General features: G+C 33.3%; 3 protein-coding genes across 3 annotated transcripts; 2 read left to right on the forward strand and 1 right to left on the reverse strand.

Annotated features, from left to right (window-relative positions):
- Positions 1 to 403: 403 nt before the first annotated feature.
- On the reverse strand, positions 404 to 4947 carry LOC25499001 (protein NRT1/ PTR FAMILY 3.1). Its single transcript, XM_013594084.3, has 4 exons — positions 4781 to 4947; positions 3779 to 3996; positions 2274 to 2833; positions 404 to 1847 (listed from the first exon to the last, which is right to left on the reverse strand). The coding sequence occupies exons 1-4, from the start codon at positions 4878 to 4880 to the stop codon at positions 908 to 910; spliced, it is 1818 nt and encodes a 605-aa protein (XP_013449538.1). The 5' UTR covers positions 4881 to 4947; the 3' UTR covers positions 404 to 907.
- Positions 4948 to 8544: 3597 nt separating this feature from the next.
- LOC11422689 (calmodulin-interacting protein 111) lies at positions 8545 to 19609 on the forward strand. The gene is made up of 11 exons (XM_003624851.4): positions 8545 to 9128; positions 9421 to 9588; positions 10549 to 11348; positions 12805 to 13000; positions 14109 to 14316; positions 17087 to 17260; positions 17351 to 17448; positions 18272 to 18698; positions 18812 to 18892; positions 19003 to 19193; positions 19274 to 19609. Exons 1-11 carry the CDS (start codon positions 8823 to 8825, stop codon positions 19514 to 19516), a joined length of 2892 nt encoding a protein of 963 aa, XP_003624899.1. The 5' UTR covers positions 8545 to 8822; the 3' UTR covers positions 19517 to 19609.
- Positions 19610 to 21649: 2040 nt separating this feature from the next.
- On the forward strand, positions 21650 to 26515 carry LOC11418100 (cell division control protein 48 homolog B). The gene is made up of 12 exons (XM_024769536.2): positions 21650 to 22043; positions 22116 to 22160; positions 22235 to 22290; positions 22369 to 22518; positions 23171 to 23275; positions 23393 to 23492; positions 23832 to 24113; positions 24200 to 24369; positions 25189 to 25317; positions 25675 to 25762; positions 25879 to 25956; positions 26102 to 26515. Exons 1-12 carry the CDS (start codon positions 21900 to 21902, stop codon positions 26498 to 26500), a joined length of 1746 nt encoding a protein of 581 aa, XP_024625304.1. The 5' UTR covers positions 21650 to 21899; the 3' UTR covers positions 26501 to 26515.
- Positions 26516 to 27792: the final 1277 nt, after the last annotated feature.

A 27792-nucleotide genomic window follows, 5' to 3' on the forward strand; every position in this document is an offset into this window, starting at 1 on the left:
AACTTTTAGGGTATAACTCACTAGCATTGTTTTAAATTGTGGTTGCCGTCGTGAAATAATTTTAAATTTCCACAAATTATGTAGTTTGCTTTATAAATACTGATTGGGAGGTGTTGGAAAATACACAGTTGAGAGAGTGTTAAATGTAAGATTTTTCATCAGATCCGTAGCAAATTAAGATCTAGGGTCTTGAAATTTTAATTTTTTATGAGAAAATTTGAAAGAGCATGGTCGGAATCATCGATCATCTGAGACAGTTATAATGTGATTGTACACGTGATTGAAGATCATGCCTCAATTGTGGTGCGATGCCATTGTGGAGGCTACCGCAACAACAATATTGCGACCGCAATTTGAAACCAAACTCACTAGTACCAAGAACATCCTTATTGTGAAAATCAGGTTGAGAGGGCTAAAGTTCAACTCCAATTGACACTAAATAATTATCTGCTAACCAACTTTAAACTGATATTTGTTACATTTTTCACCATATAAATCAGAAACAGATGACATTCATTCAAGTAACAAGCTCAGCCCATCATACTTTCGCCTCAATTTTTCTTCTTTCAAATTCTAGATCCTTCTGGTAAGCCATGCATGGAATGGAAACATCTTACACACCCATCCATATATAAAAGGAAATTAAACACATCCTTGTGTTTTTCATGTGATCTTGACAAAGAAATAGAAAGACCGACCTGTCCAACCATCTTTTGAGGTTATTCTTGGACATCATTTTTAGCTAATGCAAGTAGATCAAGATTTAGACTTATAATCATAACTTTATTCATATATTTTCTAATAGTAATTCTTTATATTTAAGAAAATGGAATCAAAAGACTAATAAACTATGACATGTACTTACATTTTTATCTAAGTACAATGCTACTACCAACAAGATCATAATTCATTCATCCTTTGCAAATTCTCTTTTCTCATCCACCTTACCCTCATTTAAACTAACCAATGAGAGTTCTCCATTGGTCTGTTCCAAATCCCCTTGATTATTTTCATTTATTTCTTCCAAGGGCTTGTAATTGTAAATCCATGCACATATTACATAATAAATGAAATTTATGACTTGAATCCCACAAACAAGAAAATAATAGTACTCCAATCTTCCCCTATTGAGGTTCCTATCAGGTAACCAATTCCTCTCCTTACCAGTATACTTATGCACAAGTGTTACCAATAATGTACCAATAAAGTGTCCAATAGCAATAGCTATGCAGTACAAAGCAGTAGCACTGCTTCTCATACTTTCAGGTGATTGATCATAGAGAAATTCTAAATGTCCAACATTCATGAAAACTTCAGCCACTCCATGCAAAAAATACTGAGGTACCAACCAAAACACACTTATAGGGATAATTGCTTTTGGACTATCTAATAAGTGGTATTTGGAAGCAACTTTTTTTCTTTTGATTTCCACCAATGCTGAAACTATAGTGGCTATAATGTTAATCACAAAGCCTATTCCCATTCTTTGCAAACATGTGATTCCAGCAGGATTCTTTGTGAATCTACGGATGAATGGAACGAATAAGCGTTCGTATAGAATAACACCTGTCATCATGGTTAGCACGCTGAAAATTGCCATACTGGCCGGTGAAATTTCGAATGTGTGAGAGAGGTGACGATCCATTGTACGAGCTTGTACAATCACAAAACTATGTTGAGATGATGATGCAGTTATGAGTAGAATTCCTGATGCCCAAATTGGAAGCATTCTAACCAGGCATTTTAACTCTTCAACTCTATGGACAGTGGCTAAGTTCCATAAGTTTGGTAGTTTATTCAAATTTTTGGCTTCTTCGTCTGTTACAATTGCAGCCTTGTCTAGCCACCTACAAATATAAATTAACTTGAGAATAATCAATTTACTGGTATTAAGTTTGCATATGCAAATTCCACTTCCACCATTGATTTTTATCAAGAATATACTTGCAAATATGTGTCAATAGAAACTGTCTCATTTCTGATGTGCATACTTTTTAAGAAAATGATTTCGTATACCATCTTACAAAACAAATAATGTGTTAAAACTAAAATATCCTAGTACTTAAGTTTAAATCTTCTCTTGTTTGAGTAAAAAATGCACAATTTTACTGGAAAGTTCGAAGGAGAGCAACAATGACCTAATGCTCAAGGATCACAAAAAAGGGAAACGCCACATTTTCACTCAAATGCGCATTTTCACTCAATGTGAGACAAATCATTCACACTTGAATTGAACGAGTTTTCCTCAAACAAAAAAATTGAGTTAGACTTACTTGTATTGATCTGTGTGCGAAAGCCTTCCTTCTAAAGATATAGAAGAATCAAGCTCCAAATTTTGGTATAAAAGCTTAGGATCATTTGGCAAAGCATCATTCCTCTTTCTAAATGCTGCCACAATCACTTGAGCCAATCTTAGAAATGGGCTTCCACTTGGTTTCAAAGTCTTGTAGAGTCTTGATCCCAACAGAAAAGCAATGATAGCTATAAACATAGCAATGGTTGGAATACCAAGACCCCAACCCCATCCCATATGATCTTGAATGTAAACCACAATGGTCAAAGCACTTAATGAAGCAAATCCCATGCAAAAAAAGTACCAATTGAAGAGGTTCCATTTTCTAGATTCAACACCTTTTTTGGTCATGTCAAATTGATCTCCTGAAAAAGGCACAACACATGATCTAATGCCACCTGATCCAAGAGATGTGAGAAAGAGTGCTAGATAGAGTATCCATAGTTGTGAGGATTTGGCTTCTTGACAATTCACTTGTGTTGGGCAGGGTGGAGGACGAAAATGAGGCACTATAGCTGATGTTGTTATAGTAATTAGTCCCTGTAATAATTAATAAAGTACTTTTAGAAGGATTTGGTGTAGAACTGAAATGAAAAGGTTCATCTTTTACTTCTGCTTAATTACTATAAAATATCAAATTAGTGATACAGATTATAGATAAAGAAATGAAGGTTTAAATATGTGACTTGCATAAATAAAATTTTAGACTCATTCGCCACGTATATGTTATGTCCAATAAATGTAAAAGTGACAGTGCTAATTAGGACCAGGACTTTTGTTAGTCTGGTCAACAAAATTTCAAGATCATGTACTTGAAGTTTTTGTTTTATAGAAAGGTTTCAATTTTATAAGGACTAATATATTTAACCAAAAAATTAAATATGTCTCTAATTTTATATACTTTTTTCACCTCTAGTTTTCTTTGCTTTGCTCATTCAACTTTTTTTTCTATTGTCATTTGGATTGAAATTGTTTCAAATCAAAATGACCAATTACAGTGTCTGAAACAAAAAATTAGTTTATTCTTAAGACAATTTGTATATATAAAGAAAAAAAATTGTTGGAGACACTATATTAAATTATTGATGTGTGTTGTCACGGGTCACCTAACACCTTAGACTTTCGGAACAATTTAACGCAAGCACACAAATACTACATGTTAGTATAATTCACTCTATCTAGAATGAAATATATGCAAAGATCTAAAAAGTCAAATGTATTTGGTCAAAAATTTAGATCAAATAGTAGTAAGTTTGACTTCTTGAATTTTTTACTTAAATTTCATTCTAGAAAAAGTAACTGTTATATCTTTTTTTAATTTTTACAACATCAGTTATTTAGAAAAAAAAGTAGTATATTTATGTAAAAAAAAAAGTATATTTTAACCAACAAATAAAAAGACATATCCAAAAAAATTATTTTCAACAGTAGGTAACTAGGAAAGTGGTGACATGATTTGATAAGTGGAGGGTGTAAAAAATGAACCAGTTCATAGATGAGAGTTGCAAAAACAATGGTCCAAAATCTTCCTGCAAAAGAATCAGCAATGAAAGCACCAAGAAGAGGAGTCAAGCTAGACAATCCACTAAAGTTGCTGAGAGTGTTGGAAGCTGAAACCAATGGCATATTCAATTGTTGTGTAAGGTAGGTTATCATGTTTGCATGAAATCCAGCGCTCGCAAATCTATCACACACTTCATTTGCTGCATTTCATATAATCATCCAAAATAAGTTTATTAGTTTATACAGAATACTATGCAACTAGACAGCAACATACTAACTAACTCATACGAGTTTTTTAATTAAATTAAGATTAGCGTAAAAGTACAAAATGATCCTTGAGAATAAAAATACACGGACATATAATTGGTCTCTGAGAAATAAAAATATTAACTTATTAGTCCTCAAAAATATCAAATACGTATATCAGTCAAATTAATTCCTTTTAGGACAACTTTTAGAAATGTTTTTGACTCAAAAATTATTTTAATTGACATTTGAAATCAACGCACTTTTAAACACACATTCAACACATTAATTTTTATTGGTTTAAAATTTATCTTGATCCCATCATATATAAACACATGATTTCGTGAGTGTTTGGAAAAACGCAAAGTCACGTCTATGATTTACGTTTTTTCAAACTCTATTGTTACTAGCTTCTGAAAAAAAAAAAAAATAATGTTCATGACGTGCTTTTTCAAAAATAACGTCAAAAGACATGTGATATTGTCTTCACTGCGAAACCAAACAAGTAATTAGTGTGTGTTTGCTAGCACTCTTCAATCTCATTGACATATCCAATTTCAGCAAACAAACTGATTGAACAGCTAACACAAGATCGTTGGACTTGGTTGGACAACAAGGAAGGGGAGAAAATGAATATGCAGAAGTTAAAAGCTACTGGTAGCAACTAAGTTTATAATATAAGCAGAAGTATAAACAATAATTAATGGAAATTAAGAGTTTATTATTGTGAGGACTGACCAAGGATGAAAGGTAATGTTCGGATGCCTCCTCGTTGCTGCCTCTTGCTTTCTTTCTCCACCATCTTGCCATTCCCTCTAATGCCTTTCTCTTCCTCCATATCTAATCTAATCTAATATATGTCTTAAATCTAACAATGCTACACACCGATATTGTCTATGTATATATACACATCTTGTACTATGCTAATTAGTTATATTTTCATATCTTTATACTACACCTTTAAATATACTAATTTTTCATTTTAATTTATATAACTTTTTATTTATTTTTAGTTCTCAAAAGTTTTTCTTCTTTACTTTCGGCCCCTCTTTTTAAGTACACATCTTGTACTATGCTAATTAGTTATATTTTCATATCTTGTACTGCACACACCTATGAATATATCAATTTTCATTTTTGTCATTCTAAAATTTTTCTTTGATTTTTAATCCTTAAAAGTTTTTATTCTTTACTTTTAGCCCCTCTTTTTAAGTAAACTCATAAAATTTTACAGAAAAAAATTATAATATTATAACTCTAAAAACAAAAAGATTTTTTTAACAAAACAAAAAGTAAATTCGAGAGAGAGAGAGATAGAGATTTTTCACTAATATGACAATGATATTTGAATGAGATGATAATTAATCTCTTACAACTTAACTAGAACGTTTAAGTTTGAATTCGGCCTTGAGAAGGCAGCCGTGTAAATTCTCTTGAGAGAGAGATTTTTCACTAATTGTAGTGATACCCGACTCAATAGATTAAGTTTGTTAATCACATGAGTTCAATTACTTATTATTCTTTTTATTGGATCACTAGTCTAGTGGCTAGAATTTCTCCTTTTAAGATGAATAATTGTAGAATTTAAGGTTTGAACTCCAACCCATATCTATAATACAATGTTTCAACCAACTAAGTTATGGTCACGAATACTTTTTCTTGTTATTTTTTAAATATTCTATTAAATATTTGCATAGACATGATAATTTTCACAAATATTATTATTTTCCATGAAATGGGGATGTAGGCTATTTTTTAGCCTATATAATTTAGAATAAACCATCAATTTAGTGCTTGAATTAATATTAAAATGAGAAACTCTCGATAATTTATTTATTAATTGAATCTCTATCATTTTAGTAGAAAAGACTAGATTGACGGGTTTCATGTAGTTCAAGGATTATTTTCTCTCAAAAAAAAAGGATTATTTATTATATTTAGATAGTTTATGGACTAAATTGGAGAGCTAGTGATATTAAGGGACTAAATTGATTATATTTTAAAAAAGTAGCTAAATTGATAGTTTATTATATAATTAATAATAAGTAGTTTACAAGTCCTAATTCAACTAATAAAAAATATCAACATTGTTAGATCAGACGTCATGATTGGAGTTCGAATAACGACTTCTCCATGTGTAAGAGTTTTCAATAGTTATTATTATTTTGTCTAGATTCAAATAATTATTGTCATTTCGTCAATCTACAAGAAAAACAAAATTTATCAATAAAATCAAATGGCCAATTATAAAACGCAGATAAAATTTATCAGGACATCTTATTTTTCGATTCTCATAGATTTATGTGTACTTGATGTAATCTTATTTAAAGCATTATCAAACATATTGGATATAGACATTTCTCTCATCGAAATTCGGACTCCTACCTTCCCCTATTCAACTCAGTGTTAAATAGGTGAAGCAATCATCATTGTGGATGGTCTAAGGTTTTGTTTGCGGGTTTGGAGGGTAAGGTAGGGGAATGCTTGGGAAAAAAGGAACGAGCAAGTAGAAGAAATAGAGGAAAATGAGAGGAAACGACTTTGAAGGGTTAACTTTTCTTCATAATACAAAATCCTCCTCATTTGGGTGACTTAAGAAATTGTATTAGAGGAGGGTTTTAAGAGATTTATATGAATTCTTCGAATTTAATCATGCTGTTATAATATTTTTAAAATAAAGAATATAGTAATCATATGCATTACTTTATCATTCTCTAAAAATCTACTCCCTCCGGTCACATTTATAAGCAAAAAACAACTTTTTAGGTACATCCAATCATTAATGTATCTAATACATAAATGTGATCGGATACATTAATTATTCAATGTATTTAAAAGTCATTTTTTGCTTATAAATGTGATCGAGGAAGTACTATTTTAAAGAAATTGAAAGATTTCTCCATTTTCCACCCCTCAAAATCTTCTCTTCCTCTCTCCTCCAAACTCTCAAACAAAGCCTAAATGTCTTGATTAAAATTCTAGGAAACTCGGTAAAAAAAACTCCCTTGATTGAAGTTTACCTAAGTTAATAATGCCAAATATGATGACGCCCTCCGTTACGCCATGTGAGAATTTTTATTGTAATCAATACTAAGTTGTTTAGCCATGGCTCTCATGGAGACAAATCCAACAAAAAAATCTTCAAATCTTCACATAAAAGGACAGATTTTTCTACTATACACAGCACAATCTCGTAGGTCCTTCGGCATAGTGATGTCCGTGACACTTAGCTGATTAGTTTATTTTATTCATGCCATATTTTATATCTTTAAATTTCCAGTAGATAAGGATTCCAGTTAATTATTGGACGATCGGGTCGATTTTCAATGATAAATTTAGGATCGAAAATCTCGTTTTTTTCGAAAATTATAAATACTTTATCACGATGTCAGTGTTCATGAAAATTAACATGCCACAGCCATATGAGTACAAATGAAAGAATGTTTATTCTAACTCTACCATCGTAGTTGGTTTGAATAAAGCAAATTATATTTTTTTATTACAGAATACCATATAGCAATGTCTTTTTTTTTTTAAAATTAAATTAGCCCATCAAAATTAATATCGGAGACAATCAAATCAGAGACTTTAATTAAGAGGAATCCACTTAAAGAGGAACTTACTCCAAGATCTTAAACCAACACCACCAAACTAATTCAAATGGATTATCATAAAGAAACTTAATAGGGAATTTTATTCAAAGATATCTAATCTCTTTTCAAATAACCCTCTAGAGCACCAAAATGCGCGAGATGCTTGTAAAGAAAACTGTGACACACTATTTCAAATCCTAACCAATTTGCTACCAAAGATCATAACCCGCCAAAAAAAAATTGCATCCGACAATTAAGTGATATCTATCTTGATTCATATCACACCCTCTTGCACAAGTTTGGTTGTTGTTATTAATAACCCCTCCTCATGTGTTAGTTGTCTTTAGTATAAATGCGGTTGAGAAGCGGACACCAAATAAAAAGTGAAACTTTCATCAATCAGGGAAATCAGTTTGGTGGCAGAATATAAATACGATCAAAGAGGGTGTTGGAATGGGAGTGGGGAGTTGATTGGTTGATAGTATTAGGCGTCCGGTGGAAAATTGGTCTTCTACCTCGGCTGGAGGGAACTCTATTTTATGATAGGTGCAACAAGTTATATGAGTTGGTAGAGTACAAAATTACGACAATGGCTAATTTGCATTCTTTCGATTGAGGAGTGAATGGTGAGGCACGAAAGTGGTGTAGGCGTCTGTTTGCTTGGGAGGAAGAACAAGTGCGAGAATTTAGTGGGCTGGTAACGTCTTTTGTTTTACAGGATGTTGAGGAGGATATGTGGGTTTGGCAGCTAATTTCTTCCAAATGTTATTAGTTAATTTCTTCCAAACGTTATTTAGTGAGCAAATCGCTACTCGACATATGCGGACCTTAATATCAACTTTGGACATTAGTTACATTGTTTGGTTAAAGACAATTCCGTCGAAAGTTTCTTTTTATTTGTCATCCGCTTCTCAACCACATCCCTTCTAAAGAAAAAGTCGAAGTTGGCTCAAATTAATAATGTTAAGAGAGTTGGCTTCAAGTCACATACAACATGTCCTAGCCCGTCATTTGAACACCCTACTATAAGAAAAAGTCACATATAAATTTGCGAGCCAAATGTAGTTGAATCCAGTTAGTTGTTGGGTTTTATAAAACCCTAACTTGGGAGTAAAGACTCACCTCACTAACATATACATACCTCTCTCTCCAAAATTCTCTGTGAAAAAAAACTCACACTCTCAACCATGCCTTCTTTGAGTACAAATCATAGTAGCAGCAACAAGAAGCAATTAAGTTTATCATCATCGTCGTCAATTCCCAACGATGCCGCCGCCACTCCACCATGCACCACGGCCGCGGAACCACAACATTTCGTCTCTCTCTGCCAAGAAGCTTCTCGAATCTTCCCTTCCTTCATTTCACAATCTGCTTTCGTCGTCGAAATCAGCGATATTGAATCCACCGACTCTCTTTCCAAAGGCACCGCCAAAATTTGGCTTTCTGAGTCTTCTATGATTGCTTCTTCTCTCGCTCCGGGTTCACTTGTCTCTGTAATCAATTTTCCCTTTCTTTCCTTAATTTCTTTTGTTTTTTGTCTCAACATATTAGGGTTCGTTTGGATTAGCTTATTTGAATTTAACTACTTGTCAAACTATTCTCACGGATAGCTTGAAAAAACGACTTATAGCTTATACGAAAACAATTTAAACTTTATTTTAGAAATAGCTTGTGGATAAGTGCTTATGCTATAAGCTGAAAATTAAGCTGTTTATCCAAACAGGTCCTTATGCTACTATGGTGGTTTATGATTATTCGTTTCATATATTTTGATTGATTTTGTAGGTTTCTATTCCTTCTTCAAGTAAAGGGATTGCGGAATCGCATAATTTTCCTCTCACTTCATTGACTGCTGAGTGTGTCAAATGCTATGGATTGGAAACTTGTAAGGCATTGGGTGATGGTGCTGCAGGAAACTACTTTGCTATTGCGACGGTTTTTCCTGCCAAGAAGGTTAGTCTCTCCTCACCTACTGTTTATTACCAACTTTTTGTTTTGTTATTTTATTCATTACGTTGACAGTGTAAAAAGTGTTACATTGTGTAAATGTTTTAGGAAGTAATATAATGAAGTGACATAACTGTGAAATATGATTGGGCGACACTATCAATGTATATTCATTAAACTCTTATTCATTTCGTATTGTGGAAGGGAATTTAGAAGGGGAAAAAAGAATGATAGATACATTATTAGTAATACTATTGTTGTTGTAGTAGTAGTAGTAGTAGTAAGTAGTAACATTAGTAGCGAGGACACGTCAATAATCAGATTTTATTTCACCACAATAGAACAAGCAGGAACCGACCTACTGATAGTATAAGCAATAGGCAGGAAATGGAAAAATAGATATAAGATGATTTTGCTTATGTAGATACCTTAGTTGGGAGTCCCAATTAATTGGAAAGTCACATTTTTCACTCACAATAGAATAATGAGAAATAATGGAGTAGCACGAGTACCGTACGTGTATTCGGTACGGACAAGTACACAGTACTAGTACTTTACTTTTGTACAAGTATCCATGCTTCAGAGGTTGGTTGGGACTTTGGAACATTTTTTTCTTTCATTAATCACATTATGTTCTTTGATCAAAACTGGAAGTAGCGTGATATACTGTTCACATTGTAGACTAAACTTGCTGAAGAACAAAACACAAAAGAAAACTACCTCATACACCCTCAACAAAGGATACTTTCTCAAACTCCCTTACCTTCTGGTTCTAATTTGGTCTCACTTTAGAAAACTACAATGAAAGCTTGTAATTGGCATAAGATTAACAAACAGCTCATCGAAGCTGATGCTATTTTGCTCATTTGAAATATGACTGATTGATACTAGATAGTTTTTTTTTTAATTATGTATAAAATTTTATCTATCTTTATCAAAATCCTATATTTTATGACATTTATTTAGGTATTGAAGAATGGTGCACGTCTGTCTTCAATTCTTTCTTTTGCCATGGGTTGTCCTCCTTTCGGTACATGTGTGTTTGTTCACCCATTACAGAAACAATCCTTAGTATATAATTGCAAAGAATTATATCTTCAACTGGCTTCTTGTAAGAGTGTACAAACATTGAAAGTTAATAATTTCCCCTCGTTGGACTTGTCTAATTCAAAATCGTGTGCCCAATCAGAGAATGATATTGTTGCATCTCCTAAAACACCTTCTTATGCATCAAAGTTTTCTAATGACAGTTTGTATTCTAACCCCGTAATAGAAGATTTAGCATCAAGTGTAACCAATTACAATGGTCAATCGGTGGCTTCATTTGATGTTAGCAAGACATTAGCAAATGGAAATTCCAAAAAATTACTAGAAACATGTGCAACTTCATCGTTATACTCTCGTTGTTTATTGGTAAGGAATTTTGTTACTCTCCCAATGTTGTCTGAGTTTTTCATTTTCCAAGTGATGGACATTAAAAAGGTGTCAGCTACCATACCCTGTCCATTAAATGGGAGCAATAATTCAAATCTTGAGGATTCTGATACGGTGGAGAAAGAGAATGTGGCTTTCGCTGTCAATTGGGAAACAAAGGTATTTTTATATTTGCCATCAAATGCCGCATTTGAAGAGTCAACTCAAAGGGATTTATTGTGTCTGAAACTTGATAGCAGACATGATAATATTTCTAAATTAGGTGGTCTATCTAAAGAAGAAATGTTTTTAAAGGACTTAATTTTTTATTCAAAGAACGATATTTTATCAAGGTATGTCTTGTCTATTTTATATTTTCACTTTTATGTCATATAAAGTTGAAGATTTATATTTATTAACTTCCTTGCCATATATTTTGAGTTGTTTAATGCACCATTTTATATTTTGGGAATTCAAGCAATGTTGACTGACTATGGTTCTTGCAGCAAACTCCATCTAGTGTTTGAGATGAAAGCTTGACATATTCTTTATCTGGATTTTGTGTTTTATATGTCTCCTTAACATGCATCCTTCGTAATTTCATAAGGATGTGGTTTATACTAGTGTACTGTTGGATGATAGGTTGCACTAGCGTCCTTACGGCTTTGTAAGGAGTCTCGACATAAATTTTAGCCCATATTTTTATTATTTTTTATAAAATAAAGTAGTGCTTTTATTCCTTGCGTTTAATCACTGCAAAAGAAAAATAAATACTACATTGGACAAAATTTATGTAGGGACTAAACTTTAAAAATCATGAATTTTATTGGGATTAAAAACACATTTAACCCTAAACTTATTAACAATTGATATTATTAATCCAAGTTTACCTTTTAGGAGAAAAAATTAATTTATCTTCACCATCATAATATTTATTGGTGGTTATGAAAATGTTGTAAAATAATTATGGTAAAAAAGGCACAATGAAGGAGGTCTTAAAAATTATGGTAAAAAAATTAATGTAGTTGTTTGAAGGAGGTCTTAAAAAAGGCACAATGAAATTTCTCAAGGTCCCATATTTAGAGACGAGATAGTACGATTATTTTGCATTAACTTTCAATGTAATTTAATAACTCAAGCATAATATTCAGTGAAAAAATTGATTAGAATGTGCTGAGTTCCAAAGACAGACTAGTACCAGTTATTTTCCAACAGTTAAACTATTTTAGCCATTAAGCTTCACAATATTGTCACTCCTCTTGAATTTTCTGAGATATCAAAGGCACGCTTCTCCTGAATTAGGGTACACTTAGAGTCTCTCTCTCTTTCTGCTAATGGATGGTTATTAGATTTGTACTCGTAAGAGGAAAGGCAAGCCCTTCGTAGTCCTGACTGGTGCCTCATCTTCTATATATATATATATATATATATATATATATATATATATATATATATATATTGGCAATTTTATTGAATATTAGGTTCAGGTAGTATATCTGGTGATCTTATCAGAAATAATTTGCACATGTTATCATATGCCTCTTTTTATTGTAAACATGACATCATTCAGTAAAATATTTGTTAAATGTCAAAATGAGTAGAACTGCATGTTAGGTCTTAACGTGGTCACTTTATTATAAGTATGGATGTTGAGACAATTTTTTTGTAAAGGAATTATATAAGTTTCTGCAAGTCAATTATTGAATTTGTAGTTCAAGCCTCTATTCTCATGGCAATGTTACTTATATGCACATGTGCAAACAATTCAACACACTTATGTGTTATGTTTCTTGTTTTTGCAATATGTAGATTTTGTCAATATAATACCGGAGTCCTTCTTCATGGTCCACCTGGTACTGGAAAGACCTCCCTGGCTCGATTATGTGCTCATGATGCCGGGGTCAAATTTTTCTCTATTGGACCTAAAATTGTTACCCAATATGGGGAAAATGAGAGAGCATTGCATGAAGTTTTTGATTCCGCCCTTCAAGCTGCACCTGCTGTGGTTAGATATTTTATTTGTCTGTTATGTTGTGTATTTTAAGGAATAAATAGAGAAAAGAAAAGGGAAAGTGGTTATTGGGTAGTTCTTGAGTGGTTATGTGAGGGAGAGACAAAGCTCTCTAATTCTTGGAAGGGGATTTTCTGGTAACCACAGACCAATCTGTTCTTAGTCTCTGTCAGTTGTCTGTGTCAGTATCTGGTGATAATTTCTGATTGTAATATCACTTCTATCTATTTCATACATGTTCTCACATGTGTGATACCGTCAATATATTTACAATGAGATCTTTTGTGAAAGCATCATGTCATAAGAATTGTGGTATGTGTGGTGCTTATTTGTGGAATTACTCAAACACCTAACATTACGAGGCTTCATGACAGATATAAGAATTGTGCAGCTGTCATGTTGGTCTTGATTAACCAAGAGAAGCCAAAAAGTGGTTTAAACTGGATGGCTGAGGAATATTAGGAATTTAATTAAAAAAAATTGTTAATTGTGAAAATGAATAAAATTTGAAGGCATTATCAATGAAATAAAAAATGCTAAAAACATATTGAAAGAATGTTCTGTTTTATTCTCTTCTATGATTTAAAAGTCCTTGAACTTGCCTGAATTATCTTGAAATTTATTCTAAACAAATTATTTATTTCCTATAACTTTTGGGAGTGATGATGGTGGACAGTTTCAATTCTTTAAATGAAAAAAAAAGTCTATTGTATTGTGTTGTATCTATATTTTTTCTGTTGTGAATAGTGCATTAGACAAAACATAGAGGTGAGACTAGTACATTTTTTAAGCAGATGTAATTTAAATGGATGATGATTTCCATTTGATTATTATTAGAATTTCTTAAACTAAACTTTGAACAAAAAAAGAGAGAAAAATTTCTTAAACTGACACATAGTGTGACCTATAGAAGGTCTGCTACAATCATGACATTTTTCTTCAAGATTCCATTGCATTAGGTTGCATGGTTAATTATTTTCAAGGCTTTGCAACTGATTTGCTGGGAATAGTCTCACTTATTTTGAACTTTATATTTTTATGTATTAAGTTCTTTGAAGTTGCAATCTCAATGATGGGATTACTTTCCCTGTGTCACATACAGATATTTATTGATGAAATACATGCAATTGCCCCTACAAGGAAAGATGGGGGTGAAGAGCTATCTAAAAGATTGGTTGTAACCTTATTGAGTCTGATGGATGGAATTAGAAGAAACGAAGGGTTACTTGTAATTGCTGCTACTAATAGGCTTGACCTTATTGATCCAGATCTCAGAAGACCTGGAAGATTTGACAAGGAAATTGAAATTGGTAAGATGTAAGCTAATAGCTCGATATGAATATTATGTTATTATCTTGAAATGCATACCTATTCTTGTAACTGTATGAATTTCTCTCCTAACTTCTGCCCGCACATTTTACTACTGTAAAAATATTATCTATATCTCACCCTATGGATTCATAAGCTCTAGATACTATATAAAAATCTAATATAGGGTTCTTAAGAGAGAAAATGCAGAAACCCCAAAGAAAAATCAATCTTTAAAGTAATCTGATTTCTTAATAGTTACCTGAGTTTCTAGGACTCGGATATATAGTACGAGAGGCAGTTACATGAGTCGGTTATAGTTACTGTTACAGTATATGAAATATCTTTAATATTATGTGCAAGTATCTTAGTTTGTTTTTTAAGATCAGTTTACGTAGATCATCTCTTAGGAGTTAGGATTAGTTTTCATATTTTTTAGCTCTTATTATAATTTGTTTCAACATGGTGTCAGAGTGGATACCGTCTCTGTCCTCTGTGACCTGCAGCATCCTTGTTCCACTGGCGAGTATGAAACCATAAAAAAAAAAGAAATTATTGCTACTGTTTAACTCTCCTTTGTTGTGTTATTTTATAACGTATCTTAATTACTATTTAAAATGCTACTCCAGTCCGAACTCAGTTATAAACGAAGTGTCTAAATTCAAGAGGCCTGAAAGAGGTAGTTAATGTTATTTTAGCCTATCCTTAGTTCTTGAATTCAATATTTCATTAAATTGGAGCTCTTTTCTATTGCTTAACAAAGCAACCTGGTCATTTCCGTTTTTTAGACCGGGCACCATAGAATTTATCTTACTTTAGAATACGATTTCATGTTCAGAATTTTATCTTCATTCTCTCTCTTTCATTACTTGTGTTACAATATATAAAATATCTTTGCTATTATGTTAGAGTATCTTAGTTTATCTTTTAATTTCATTTTCTAATTTTAGAGCATCTCCAAGGACTGATATTCATATTACTACTTAATTATTATCATGATTTTATTACCTGTTTGTTCAATTTATTTAAGATTAGGATTCATGTATCCCTATGCATAGTAGGTTAGGGTTTAGTCTTTTGTATCAAGTTAACATTGAGTCATTGTTAATTAACCATATTAGATATTTCAACGGTCTTGGTACTTTCCCTTCTCCTTTATCTAGACCACATTATTCACCATGGTATCATCCTATGTGACATATCCCATCAATATTCGGCTGTCGGGTTCCCAAAATTTGGAACTCCAATTAGTCACCTCTATCAGCTCAGGTACATGCGGTCATTCCAGTCATAGCAAGAACCATTGTCTGGTCAAGTAGTGCCACTGTCTCTGTCACACTTGTCGTTGTCTGTACCACTCGCCGTTCGCCACCACATTATGTTTTGCCATGTCGAAGCTCAAATTTGATAATATTGTTTGCTTCTTCAGCAATTTTCATGCATTTTTTTCTCTCTAATGGATCATATCAGTGGCTTCTATTCCCAATGATTGTTTGGTGGTTACCCTTTTCTCACAAAAGTGGGGGTTTTTCTTCTTTTCTTGTTGGCAATCAATCCGATGGTGACTTATGTTGGTTATGACTCAAACTAGCTTAATTGTCTGACTTAGATGCTCTGGCCTCAACCTTTCCCTAATTGCATTGCTTTGTCTTTATCCCAGGTGCACTGTACTGGCCTCATCTCCATCCCATATGCACTAAGCTTGGTGTTTGCCCTATAAGCAGTTATCAAACTATTATAAATTTTCAAATATTTTAGGATCTCCAGTATTATTGGTTTGATGTTTTTAAATGCAATTTTGAGAAGGACATACATTGCTTTGCTTGCCAAGAAAATTCTCTTATGCTGATGACCGTTCAAGTTATTTGGATAAGTTATCTTTCTACCAAATCTCTTCAGCTTCTCCAACATCTCATAGTTGTGTTCCGAACCATTTTATTACTAGAGCTAGTTTTTTATTTGATTTTCTATTAATTTTTATTTGCGGGAAAAATGCATTGTTTTTTGTAACAAGCTAAAGCCTAGTAAGCATTATTTAGAGGGGGGGTCTTAGATATTGTTATATCCCCTTAGTTTATCTCCTAGTATCAATTTCTAATCTTAGAGTATCTTACCATATATCCAAGGATTAGTTTCTATTTTACTTAGTTATTGTAATGATTTGTTTAATGATTTCCCAATTCATTTAGTCTTTTGAATCAAATTAGTGTCGAAATCATTACTAATCATATTACATATTTTGAAGTCTTCGTAATTCCTTTCTTCCTTTATCTAAACCCCATAACTTCAACGTGGAAATAAAATATTTTTTTGAGAACAAGGAAACTCAATAAAATATAACTTCTGTTATTTGACTAAACTGGTAATATGTTTTAGTTGATAGCATTCCAATATAAGGCAGCCTTTTTGCCTTGGTGATATTACCAAACTTACAATTCACCAATACATGGCCATAAATTAAGCTTCTTTATGTACTGTTGGGTTTTTGATGTTATAAGCTTGTTTTTTACGTAATCATACCTACGGTGTGTGAATACATACTCTCTTAGGGCCCTCAAAATAAAACTATTCCCTTACAAAATATTTAATCCTTCTGTCAACATGGTATTGGAGCCTTTTCAAAATACTGTGTTTTATAAAATGCCCACTATTCTTTGCGGCATCTAAAAATATCATAATTATTTTTCATTTTTAATCTGTTTTAAGTACGATGATGATTCATAAAATTCATTTACCAAACACCACTAACTTAGAATTCCACATGCAATGCAGGTGTGCCATCAAAAGCGCAACGAGAAGATATTCTGCGCACTATTCTCTGTGAAATAGATCACTCTCTTTCTGAGACACAAATTGAAGAGCTTGCCTCAATAACTCATGGATTTGTAGGTGCTGATTTAGTTGGCCTTTGCGAATGGGCACATTTTCTTTGTCCACGACATTCAGGTATTGTAACTTCGTCTGTTTCAGATATGTTGGTGGCCTCCAGTCTTTAATTGCCTTCCTTCCTAACAGTAGAACCTTCTGAAATTATAGAAAAGACGCCTAATAGCAGTGAAGAACATATTTTGAAAGTGAGTTATGAGGATTTTCAAAAGGCTAGGCTCGAAATAGGACCCAGTGCCATGAGAGAGGTATGGTTGATGCCATAATCTTTATTTGGGTCTAATTTTTTTATTTGTTTTTAAATAAAAATATCTCTCATCGGGGATATGCCTGTTTGATTTGGGTTTATTTTTCTTCGATGTTTAGTAATGAAAACACAAGCTTTCAAACATATAACCCTGTCTATTTGAAATTACTTGTACAAGTGATGCCAATTCTAATTAATGCCTCCATTCTACGGAAGTCCATGTGGAATTTTTTGTCGACATTGCGACACATTAAAAAATATTTTATTTATGGTTAAATATGTTTTAGTCCATGCAAAATTCACATTTTTTGAAGTTAATCCCTGCAAAAAAAATATTCTATTAGGGAGAGGGGAGGGACCATGTTAGCAAAAAAAAATTCACATGGACTATCGTTGGCCAAATGAGGGTTGACCTAATAGTAGGGGGACAAAAAGTGCGGATGGAAAATTGTAATTTTTTTTTTTGTAGAGCCTAAACCCAGAAACCCAATTTTTTTAGGGATCAAAACATATTTAAAGTTTAAACCCAACGGGAAACAATAGTCAACTTTTGGATGTTAAACAAGGATTTTTTAAATCAATTTTTTTGAAAATGAAAGGTGCAATGATACTGGTGGTATTTTTCTTTTGGGTCTTCTTAACGAGTGCCCCGGGGCAGTCTTTAAGCATTCTAAATTAGGAAATTATTTTTTACAAAAGTCAAATAGTTCAATTTCCAATGCATTAAATACACAAGTTTTTATAAAAAGTTACTATTTAAGACCCGTTAACCAGTGCCCCGGGGGCACTCGTTAACATTTCCCTTTTCTTTTTTGTCTATCTAGGTGACCCTTGAGGTTCCAAAGGTTAAATGGGAAGATATTGGAGGCCAAAAGAAAGTCAAGAATCAGTTGTTGGAAGCACTAGTATGGCCTCAAAAGTACCAGGATGCATTTGCCACTATTGGGACTGATCCTCCAACAGGTATATTGATGTATGGGCCTCCAGGTTGTAGCAAAACCCTATTGGCTCGTGCTGTTGCTTCTGAAGCTGGATTGAACTTTCTAGCAGTCAAGGGTCCTGAAGTCTTTAGCAAATGGCTTGGAGAATCTGAGAAGAATGTCAAATCATTGTTTGATAAAGCAAGGGCCAATGCCCCATCAGTTATATTTTTCGATGAAATTGATAGTCTTGCTGTAACTCGTGGGAAAGATGGTGATGGTGTTTCAGTGTCCGATAGGGTCACGAATCAACTTCTTATTCAATTGGATGGTTAGTGATGAACCTTGAGTTAGTTGAAATGCGAGGAGTTGCTTATTTAGCTGTTAACCCTAAAATGCCATTAATCACAATTTTTCTTTTAACAAAAAAATTATGTCCTACAGGTGTGCGTAAAAGAGTTGATGTTGCTGTCATAGCTGCTACAAATAGGCTAGAAAATATTGATCCTGCCCTTTTAAGACCAGGTACTGTCCTTTCTTTTTAGTCTGTCTCCCTCACTTGCATGCACACCCAAATACACTAAGGAGGATGGGTTGGTATAAGTTTGATCAGATTGAATATATTATTTTTACAGGACGCTTTGACCGTTTGCTATATGTCGGACCTCCAAATAAGATGGACAGAGAAGAGATTTTTAGAATTCATTTGTGCAGAACTCCACGTGATTCTGATGTTAGCATGAAAGAATTAGCTCAACTGACAAATGGTTATACTGGGGCTGATATATCACGTATATGTCAACAAGCAGCTTTTAAAGCATTGGAGGTTAGTCATTCAACGTGATTTCTGATGTTTGTGTTGACAAAAATATGGATTAACATGTAAATCCTTTGTGACATTATTAGGAAAACTTTGATGCTTCCGTTGTAACAATGAAGCACTTTAAGACGGCAATTGAACAAGTTCAGCCCACAGAAACTCAGTCCTATCAAAAGTTGTCAGCAAAATTTCAAAGGGCTGTGTTCTCCGATCATGGCCTTCCCAGAGCAAATGCTACCAGGCCTGCGGCACAAGGCCTCAAATTTTTTGGGGTCCTAATAATTTTTATTTTTATTTTTTGCTTTTTATATAAGGCCCAAAAACATTGATTATATATTATCAATGTGGAAAAAATAACAAATATGCTGCAATAACCCAGTGGCAGAAACAGGGGGATTGCACGTGTGCGGTCATTTGTTCAATTCCTTGCATTTTCGTTTTCCTGCTTAAATTTTTTTCCAGCATGGGCACGAAACTGGATTTGAGGTTCAATCTGTCCTGAATTTGAGGCCCAACTCTACTCAATACTCTCTAATTCAGCTCAATCTGCCATGCCTTAGTGTTCAAGATAATCATGTCATATACCAGTTCTCTTTTTTTTTTTTTTTTTTTTTTTAATGTGTTACTCTTATAACGTGGACCACTATTGGTGATTCCATTACTCTTAATAATTAAATTATTGTAATTTATCTATATGGGAATTTCTTTTGTCAAAAAAAAAATCTATATGGGAATTTCATATTGGCATGTGCTATGTGAGCTATATTATTAAACATTTCCCCGATATGTTAAGCTCTTGTAACCTCATACTTCAATTGTTTCGAAATGTCTCTAATTTTCAATTTGTTTGACCTATATTTCTTGCTAGCAAAATAGTCTCCGTATCCAAAAGTGAATAATTCTAATTTATCTAGGGTTCAATATTTTTTTTTTTTATCTCTATAAATAATTAAATATATCAACTTTTAGCTTTAATCCCTCTCAAAATTTCCTTTGACTTTTAGTTTTTAAATATTCTCCATCACCGCTTTTGGTTCTTACGTTTAAGTCAACTCATATACGGCCTTTAGATTTTTGAATTAAATTGTGCATATATATGTATAATATTATAATTCATTCTTCCAATACTATTTGTAGTTGGATTTGGCGGCTACCAATTACTGAGAATTTGCGGCATTTTGTTAGTTAGTGATGCATGGTAGTCATCCTACCAATTTCTTTAGAGGCTCACGACACCTCGCCTCTAATACTTCATGTCATAGATGTGGTGTTGTTGTTGAGAACAATTTGCATACTCTACGGGATTGTCCTAGAGCAATGTTTGTCCCACCTATCCTGACAATTTTTACATGCATGATATTTGGTTTAAACACCATGCTACAATGGAGGCATGTACTAAGTTTATAGTAATTTGTTTCGAAATTTGGAGAAATAAAAATGGAGATTTTCCAAAATGTGAAGAAAGATACTTGAAATTCTGTCAACATAATCTCTTATCATGCATCTATGGTTTACGCTCTTGGTATTGCTAGTAAGTATCATGTGACCCGTCAAATTCATTGAAACCCCCTAAAGACTATATATTAAGATCACTATTTCAGTGTAGACGGTTATTCTTTTGGAAATCCCAGTAATGTAGATTTTGGAGGTCTTCTGAGAAACGATAGAGGAAGTTGGATCCAAGGATTTTTCTGATTCTTGTGGTAGAGCTTCTAATTTAGTAGCTGAACTTTCAGTTATTTGGAGAGGACTTCAACTGGCATGGGACCTTGGGTATCGATCTATCATCACGAAATCTGACTCTCGGACAACTTTGGGTCTTATTGCGGATACTAATCATAATAACTTTCATCCTGATGCAAATTTGTTTTCTCCTATTAGGAAATTCTCTTCTCTTCCTTAGGTTGTCTCCTTTAATCATACTTTGAGAGAGGCAACAAATGTGATGACGGATTGGCCAAGTTTGGTGTTAACAATGTTGATTCCTTGAAGATGTGGATGTCCCTTCCTCCTCAGTTAAACATCACTATGTTTATGGATACCTCAGAGATATTTAGACAGTAAATTGCTTAGTTTTTTTTATTTTATTTTAAGCTCTTGTACCTCATACTTCAATTGTTTTGAAATGTCTCTAATTTTTCAATTTGTTTGACCCATGTTTCTTGCTAGCAAAATGAAGTGAATAATTGTAATTTATCAAGGGTTCAATATGTTTTTTTTTATCTTTATAAATAAATAAATATATCAACTTTTAATTTTAATCTCTCTAAAAAATTTCTTCGACTTTTAGTCTCTAAAAAATTCTCCATCATCGCTTTTGGTTTTTACTTTTAAGGCAACTCATATGCAGCCTTTATATTTTTGAATGAAATTACGTATAAATGTGTAGAATAGTATAACTTTCATTCTTCAATACTCCATATAATTTTTCTCCCAACTTTCATTCTTTCTTAGTCCAAATAATTTATAGTGATTTAAAAATCTCGTAGATTGATTTTTGTGCTTGGAACGTCAAACCAAAGCTATCAAGACGGGGAGCAAAAAAATTATAGGGAGATATTTATTTATGTTAGTTTTTTTGGGTTTTCGAGCATTACCTACCGGTCCACCCGGTCGATCCAAACTTGAGCTCCACGTAACCTATTTCAAGAGACCTTCCGTTTCTTCTCCCGTTCTGTTCATAGCCGCCGCCGCCGCTGCAATATATTTACTATGTGTGGAGAGATTGAAAGCTGCAAGAGCAGCAGTTATGAGAAAGAGGATGAAGTGATTGTTGGCAATGGCAACGCCAAATCTATTCAAATGCTCAGAAATCTCATCATAAAGCCTCGTCTCTTCCCTAGTCGGGCAAATAGGGTGAGTGCTTGTTTTCCCTTATTTGCTGGTTATTCTTATTCTTATTCTTACTTCTTTTTTCGTTGCTTTCAGCTCCCAAGATCTTTGTTGCTTTCTGGTCCACGTGGCATTGGAAAGGTATTTTTTATTCTTCAATTCATCCATTTTTATAAGATAATTATGCTATGAACCATGCTTGAGTGTGATTGCAGACCAGTTTGGTACGAGCAATTGTTAAGGAGTGTGGAGCAAATTTGATAATTATCAGGTACTTGTTGTATCTTTACTATCGTATTCTTCCAAAGTTCTATGACCTGAATCAATTACTTGTCTATTTGTTTTGCAGCCCGAACACTGTTCACACCGCACATGCTGGTGATTGTGAGAGAACCCTCTGTGAGGCTTTTTCAGAGGCATTATCTCTTGTAGCCTCGGGCAAGTCTTCGGTTATCTTTATTGATGACATGGATGTACTTTGTCCTCCCCGAGATTCCCAGTATGTGACAATTGATGACTTTTATGCTCAATAAAATATACTTTTGGTGAAAATTTCTCATTGATTTTCTTGATATATCTTTAGCACCATTTACTGAATAAAGGGTTAAAAGTTTTCTGATTGGAATTTAGTTATGAATGATGTTTTCTAAGTGGTCATTAACCTTAATTGGGGATAGAGTCTGATATACCCTGTCAAGTTCACGAATCAGAATGTACCAGATGTTGTTTAGTTGAATTCACAAGATGGCAACTTTGCTCTTGGTTGACTTAAATTTGTCAAGTCTTATGTTGCTTTTGTTTAATCAGAAATTGTACTTGAAAGATAGCGATTTAATGTTTGCTATCATCTTTGGCAACAAGGCACAAAATGTATCATCTTTGGTTTTATTTACTTTGTTTATCGTTGTGTTATATTTAATTGAGAAGGATTATATTGGGACAATATGGAAGAGATCATGCTTCTTGAACTGCCTAGGAGAGTCAATATATTTTGTTTGTGTTTTTTCTATCTATCATTGTTATTGATACTTTAATATCAATGACAGATTTTCAGTACCAATATAGTAACAGATCATGCTTCTCGAACTTCTGTTTTGTTAGGCTATCGTTTGATATTATTGATCCCACTATTTTACACTGTCTACATGCAGAAGAGATAAAGATTTCCGAATTGTTTCCCTACTTTGTACTTTGATGGACTCAAGCAAAGCAACCTCTTCTACTCCAGGGGTAGTTGTGGTTGCATCAACTAAAAGGTTACATATTAAATTACTGTTGAAATTGTGAAATTTTTTCATAAAAGGAGGAGCATAAATGATAAGAACTTTGAATACTTTTGATTAGTTTCTTATATTTTGTTTATGCCTGCACAGGGTGGACGCAATTGACCCTGCCCTAAGAAGGTATGGACATTTCGATATTGAAACTGAGGTTACAGTCCCAGATAAAAAGGAGCGCCTTGAAATTCTAGAGGTAACTGTGAGAAACACTATTTTTGGGCCTTCGACTACTGTCTGAATCTTTTAGAATAATTTGGTTCTTTAGATGATATAAAAGCCTCTGGAAGCAAGAAGTTAGGAGCTCAAACCTTGAGAAGTTAAGGGTGTATCGTGTGTGTGTGTGTGTGCGCATATAGAACCATTCATGGGTCACTACTAACAAATTAAGCAGTTAGAATAATGAACTTCCTGGTAGTATAACTTTTTCAGATTTGTTTATGCAATTTCTAAGACCAGTTGTTTAGTGACAAAAGTCAATCTGTCAGGTTACAACCATGAATTTATGTTGTTTTTATGTTGAACTTATTTTTAGCTGTATACAAGGGAGACCCCTCAGAATTCATGCGACTTAGAATCTATTGCTGCATCATGCAATGGATATGTCGGATCTGATTTACGGGCTTTGTGTAATGAAGCTGTCAATTCCGCAGTTAGAAGGTCTTCAAATGCAAAGAAAGATGTTAATGACTTCAGTTTAACGATGGAAGATTGGAAGAATGCAAGGTCTCTTGTTGAACCAAGTATAACAAAAGGCGTTACTCTGGAAATTCCCAAAGTGACTTGGAAAGATATTGGGGGATTGAAAGACGTGAAGGTTGTACTTTGTAAATTTTGCATTTGATTTTTACTTTTGAAAATATCACATTTCAGCAATGTCTGAGTGTATCCTCCCTTGGACAGAAAGAGCTAGAGAAAGCTGTTGAGTGGCCTATGAAGTATCCTGCTTCGTTTTCGAGATTGGGAATAAACCCTATTCGTGGAATTCTTCTCCACGGGCCTCCAGGATGTTCCAAAACTACTCTTGCTAAAGCTATTGCAAATGCTGCTAATGTTCCTTTCATTTCCTTGAGGTTTGAATAATTTTAATTTTTTTAAGTAGGGCTTAGCATTTCAGTGTGGAGAATCTAGACATATTTAGGACTGAAGTTTATGATGAAGATAGAATAGATCCTTTCATTTTCCCTAAAGTAGCAATCATGCTATAAAGATGCAAATTCTCCGTACCAGGACTATTTTATTTTCAATGTTCCACAAACCCTTCACACAATCAGTGTTGTCAAATGTCAGCCTAGGCGGAATTTGTGGCGAATTTTTGGGCAGCATCCTCCATAGGCAATTTGTGAAGGGATGTCTGCCATAGGCCGCAGTGACACTACTCACAATATTTGTATCTATTGTGAATGTGATGTCACTTTCAAGCAGTGTTTTGAGATCATGGCTCTTGGGGAAGGGGTGAAAAACAAAAAACACTTGTTAGATCATGTATGCTAAGCAGTAAAGTTGGTTTGAGAAATTTAGATTCAACATAATATGCCATCATAACATCTATGCTAAGAATAAAGTTGGTTTGAGAAATTTGAGATTCAACATAATATGCCATCATAAATGGGTAAATAATGTGACTAAATTCTTAGGTGTTACTTTGAAACCATTAGTTCCACCCTTTTATCAGTATTATCACTCTCCTATATAAAGTGGCATTCTTATTATTCTCTATAGCAGCAATGTTATGTTTTGATGTGTTCCAGATTCCAAGTTGTGCAATTCTATAACATTCAGACCTCTGATTATGTTTTTACTGGTCACATCATTTTCTCTTTGCAATTCAGTTCTTATAGAAACTGATTTCCAATTAAGGAAATATTTTGAAGTAATAACTTATGAATTAGTTGTACAGAAATGATTTCAAAGTTTGTCGGACAAGGAGAAGGTTATCTTCGTGAAATGTTTCGCAAAGCACGGCTTGCCGGAAAAAGTATAATATTTTTTGATGAAGTTGATGCAGTAGCTGGGAAACGGTTAGTAAGTTATTTTTTTATATGTGCTATGGAAAATAATCCTAAGAATTATAATGTTGCCGTGGGCCTTTTGCACACTGTGATAGGCTGATAGCATTTCATGATTAGTTTTCAATTGTTTTGACATAAGAAAATGTATTTTATTGAATTCTTTATGCTGAACGACACACTGAAGAGGATCGTGCGTGTAATCTGAACTGTGTTTTTGGCAATCCTTCTGCCTAACATCTGTGATATAGTATTTCCTGAATAATACTATGTTGGAAAGAGTTTTAGATAGTGCATTGATGACACTTCGGTAAATTCTCTGTTTCTGTCAAAATATAAGTAATCTTCTTAAGTTTTCCTTAATTTTAGGGGTCATAGTTCGAGCGGTAATTCCGTAGCTGAAGAGAGGGTTTTATCCACTCTGCTAACTGAAATGGATGGTTTAGAAGAAGCCAAAGTAAGTTTACTTTTTTTGGGGACATTATGTCCTCCCACCCTTGTGTACTCTTTTACTCACTGTCAACATCTTAATTTTTTCCCTGTCCTGTAACCATATTCACATATTTTTTCCAGGGAGTTCTTGTTTTGGCGGCTACAAATCGCCGCGAAGCTATTGATGATGCACTTTTGCGTCCTGGACGACTTGATCTGGTACGAATATTTACAAGCATACTTGTAATTCACATTGTTATTACTACAACACAAGTTTGTAATTCATCGCCTTGAAGCTACTGCTATTACTATAAAAGTATATTAATTGTTTGTCTTATTCTATTATATTTTTATGTAATTATAGAAATTGTATGTGCCACCACCTGATTTGGAGGGTCGATTTGAGATACTTAAAGTATACACACGTAAGATGAAATTAGGGAGTGATGTTGATCTTAGAAGACTAGCAGAAGATACCGAGCGTTTCACAGGTGCCGAACTAGAGGGATTATGTAAGGAAGTTGGAGTAGAAGCTATAAGAGAAGCTATAAGAGAAAACAAGCAAGCTAGTGTTATTTATGGCCGCCATTTTCAGATTGTGAAGAATGCTTTAAAACCAGCATTGGCAGCAGAAAGAAAGAGCTGGGTGTTTCCTTTGTCTTTGGCTGAAAACAATGTAGTCAGTTATATTTTACTTGCCACTGCAGTAATGTTTTTTATTTATTTATTTATTTATTTATTGAAGCTAGTGCAGCACTGCTAAATATTACAGCATTTACATATTTTTATTTTCTTTTACATTAGATGATAACTTTTGATGACAAATGACTTGTTTCTACTTTCTATATATGGTTATCATTTTAATGGTTACTTTGAAAGTTTTTCTAAATATCCTTATCATGTTTGTTTCATTGTTTAGCCACAAGGAAGAGTTTTAAATTTCTCTTCATTCACATTTTAATATATTACCTTGCAAAATGCTAACAAGGGTATTTGTTAAGCATCAAAGACATTGTGATCAAACAATTAGCTCACTTAAAAATGCTATAACTATTTATAAATCTTTTAGGATTCAACATTATTTTATAAATTATGATCAAACAATTAGATTGCTTAAAAATGCTAACTTGAGTATTTGTTAAGGGATCAACTATGGTAAAAGTATCTTGAAAATTGTGTAGTTATTTTCTTTAAAGTCTAAAAAGTTGTGTACTTAACGTGATCCAAGTTTATCCAAAATTCAAACCATCATTTTCCTGTTTTATTAGTTAGTCACAATGGTTAGTTTTTGAAGAAGTCACTTGGTTGTACGATTTTCTTCATCTTTGTGGTACTAGGTTGGAGACTTGACATAAGAAACATAAGCAAAAATATCTAGTCACTGGTCAAAAGACTTTTAGCTCTCTCGTTGTGTACATTTTAATATGACCTTGCAAAAATTTAAAAATATATCTACACAAACTTATTTGATTAATATGACCTTACCAAAGTTTAGAATAAGAAATAATATTTGTACAACTATTTTACTGTAAATTTTTGAACAACTTTCTCTCTCATACTCTCATTGTGGTCTTACTCTCTCTCTTTCTCTATCTATTGTTTTTGATCAATAAGAGTGAAGAATAAAGTTGTTTCAAAAATTATCATAAAATAGTTGTACAAATATCATTATAGAGTAAACCATCAATTTCATCCCTGAATTTTTAGGGATCGGCCAAATTCGTCCCCAAATTTAACAAAATATCAAAATAGTCTCTGAATTTGTCTGACGTCCATCAATTTCGTCCCTCCATCCAAAAGGTATGTTAGTGTGTTGTGTTGGCTTGTACACGTGGCAACAAGGAAGCCACGTGTACAGGGATTAAATTGATGGAAAATACGAAAATTTCAGTTTTCACCTTTCTAACTTCATTTTTCTGCAATTCCATTTTTACCCCTATGTTTTCCACTACCATACATCCTCACATTTCATACAGAACACATCAACTAAGTCACTGTTTGTTCTTCTTCCCTCCATTTTCACTTCTCCAAGATCATCATCCTCTCCGGTGATCA

The sequence above is a fragment of the Medicago truncatula genome, chromosome 7 (genome assembly GCF_003473485.1).
Source record: "Medicago truncatula cultivar Jemalong A17 chromosome 7, MtrunA17r5.0-ANR, whole genome shotgun sequence".
NCBI lineage: Eukaryota > Viridiplantae > Streptophyta > Magnoliopsida > Fabales > Fabaceae > Medicago > Medicago truncatula.

Excerpts from the sequence above, each read along its gene's own strand:
- LOC25499001 (XM_013594084.3), bottom strand. The coding sequence starts at position 4,880 with ATGGAGGAAGAGAAAGGCATTAGAGGGAATGGCAAGATGGTGGAGAAA. Across the intron at positions 3,997-4,780 it reads AACATTACCTTTCATCCTTG|CAAATGAAGTGTGTGATAGA; the intron begins GTCAGTCCTCAC and ends TATGAAATGCAG. Across the intron at positions 2,834-3,778 it reads CAACTCTCATCTATGAACTG|GGACTAATTACTATAACAAC; the intron begins GTTCATTTTTTA and ends TAATTATTACAG.
- LOC11422689 (XM_003624851.4), top strand. The coding sequence starts at position 8,823 with ATGCCTTCTTTGAGTACAAATCATAGTAGCAGCAACAAGAAGCAATTA. Across the intron at positions 11,349-12,804 it reads AAGAACGATATTTTATCAAG|ATTTTGTCAATATAATACCG; the intron begins GTATGTCTTGTC and ends TGCAATATGTAG. Across the intron at positions 18,699-18,811 it reads ACTTCTTATTCAATTGGATG|GTGTGCGTAAAAGAGTTGAT; the intron begins GTTAGTGATGAA and ends TATGTCCTACAG.
- LOC11418100 (XM_024769536.2), top strand. The coding sequence starts at position 21,900 with ATGTGTGGAGAGATTGAAAGCTGCAAGAGCAGCAGTTATGAGAAAGAG. Across the intron at positions 22,044-22,115 it reads TCCCTAGTCGGGCAAATAGG|CTCCCAAGATCTTTGTTGCT; the intron begins GTGAGTGCTTGT and ends CGTTGCTTTCAG. Across the intron at positions 24,114-24,199 it reads GGGGATTGAAAGACGTGAAG|AAAGAGCTAGAGAAAGCTGT; the intron begins GTTGTACTTTGT and ends TCCCTTGGACAG.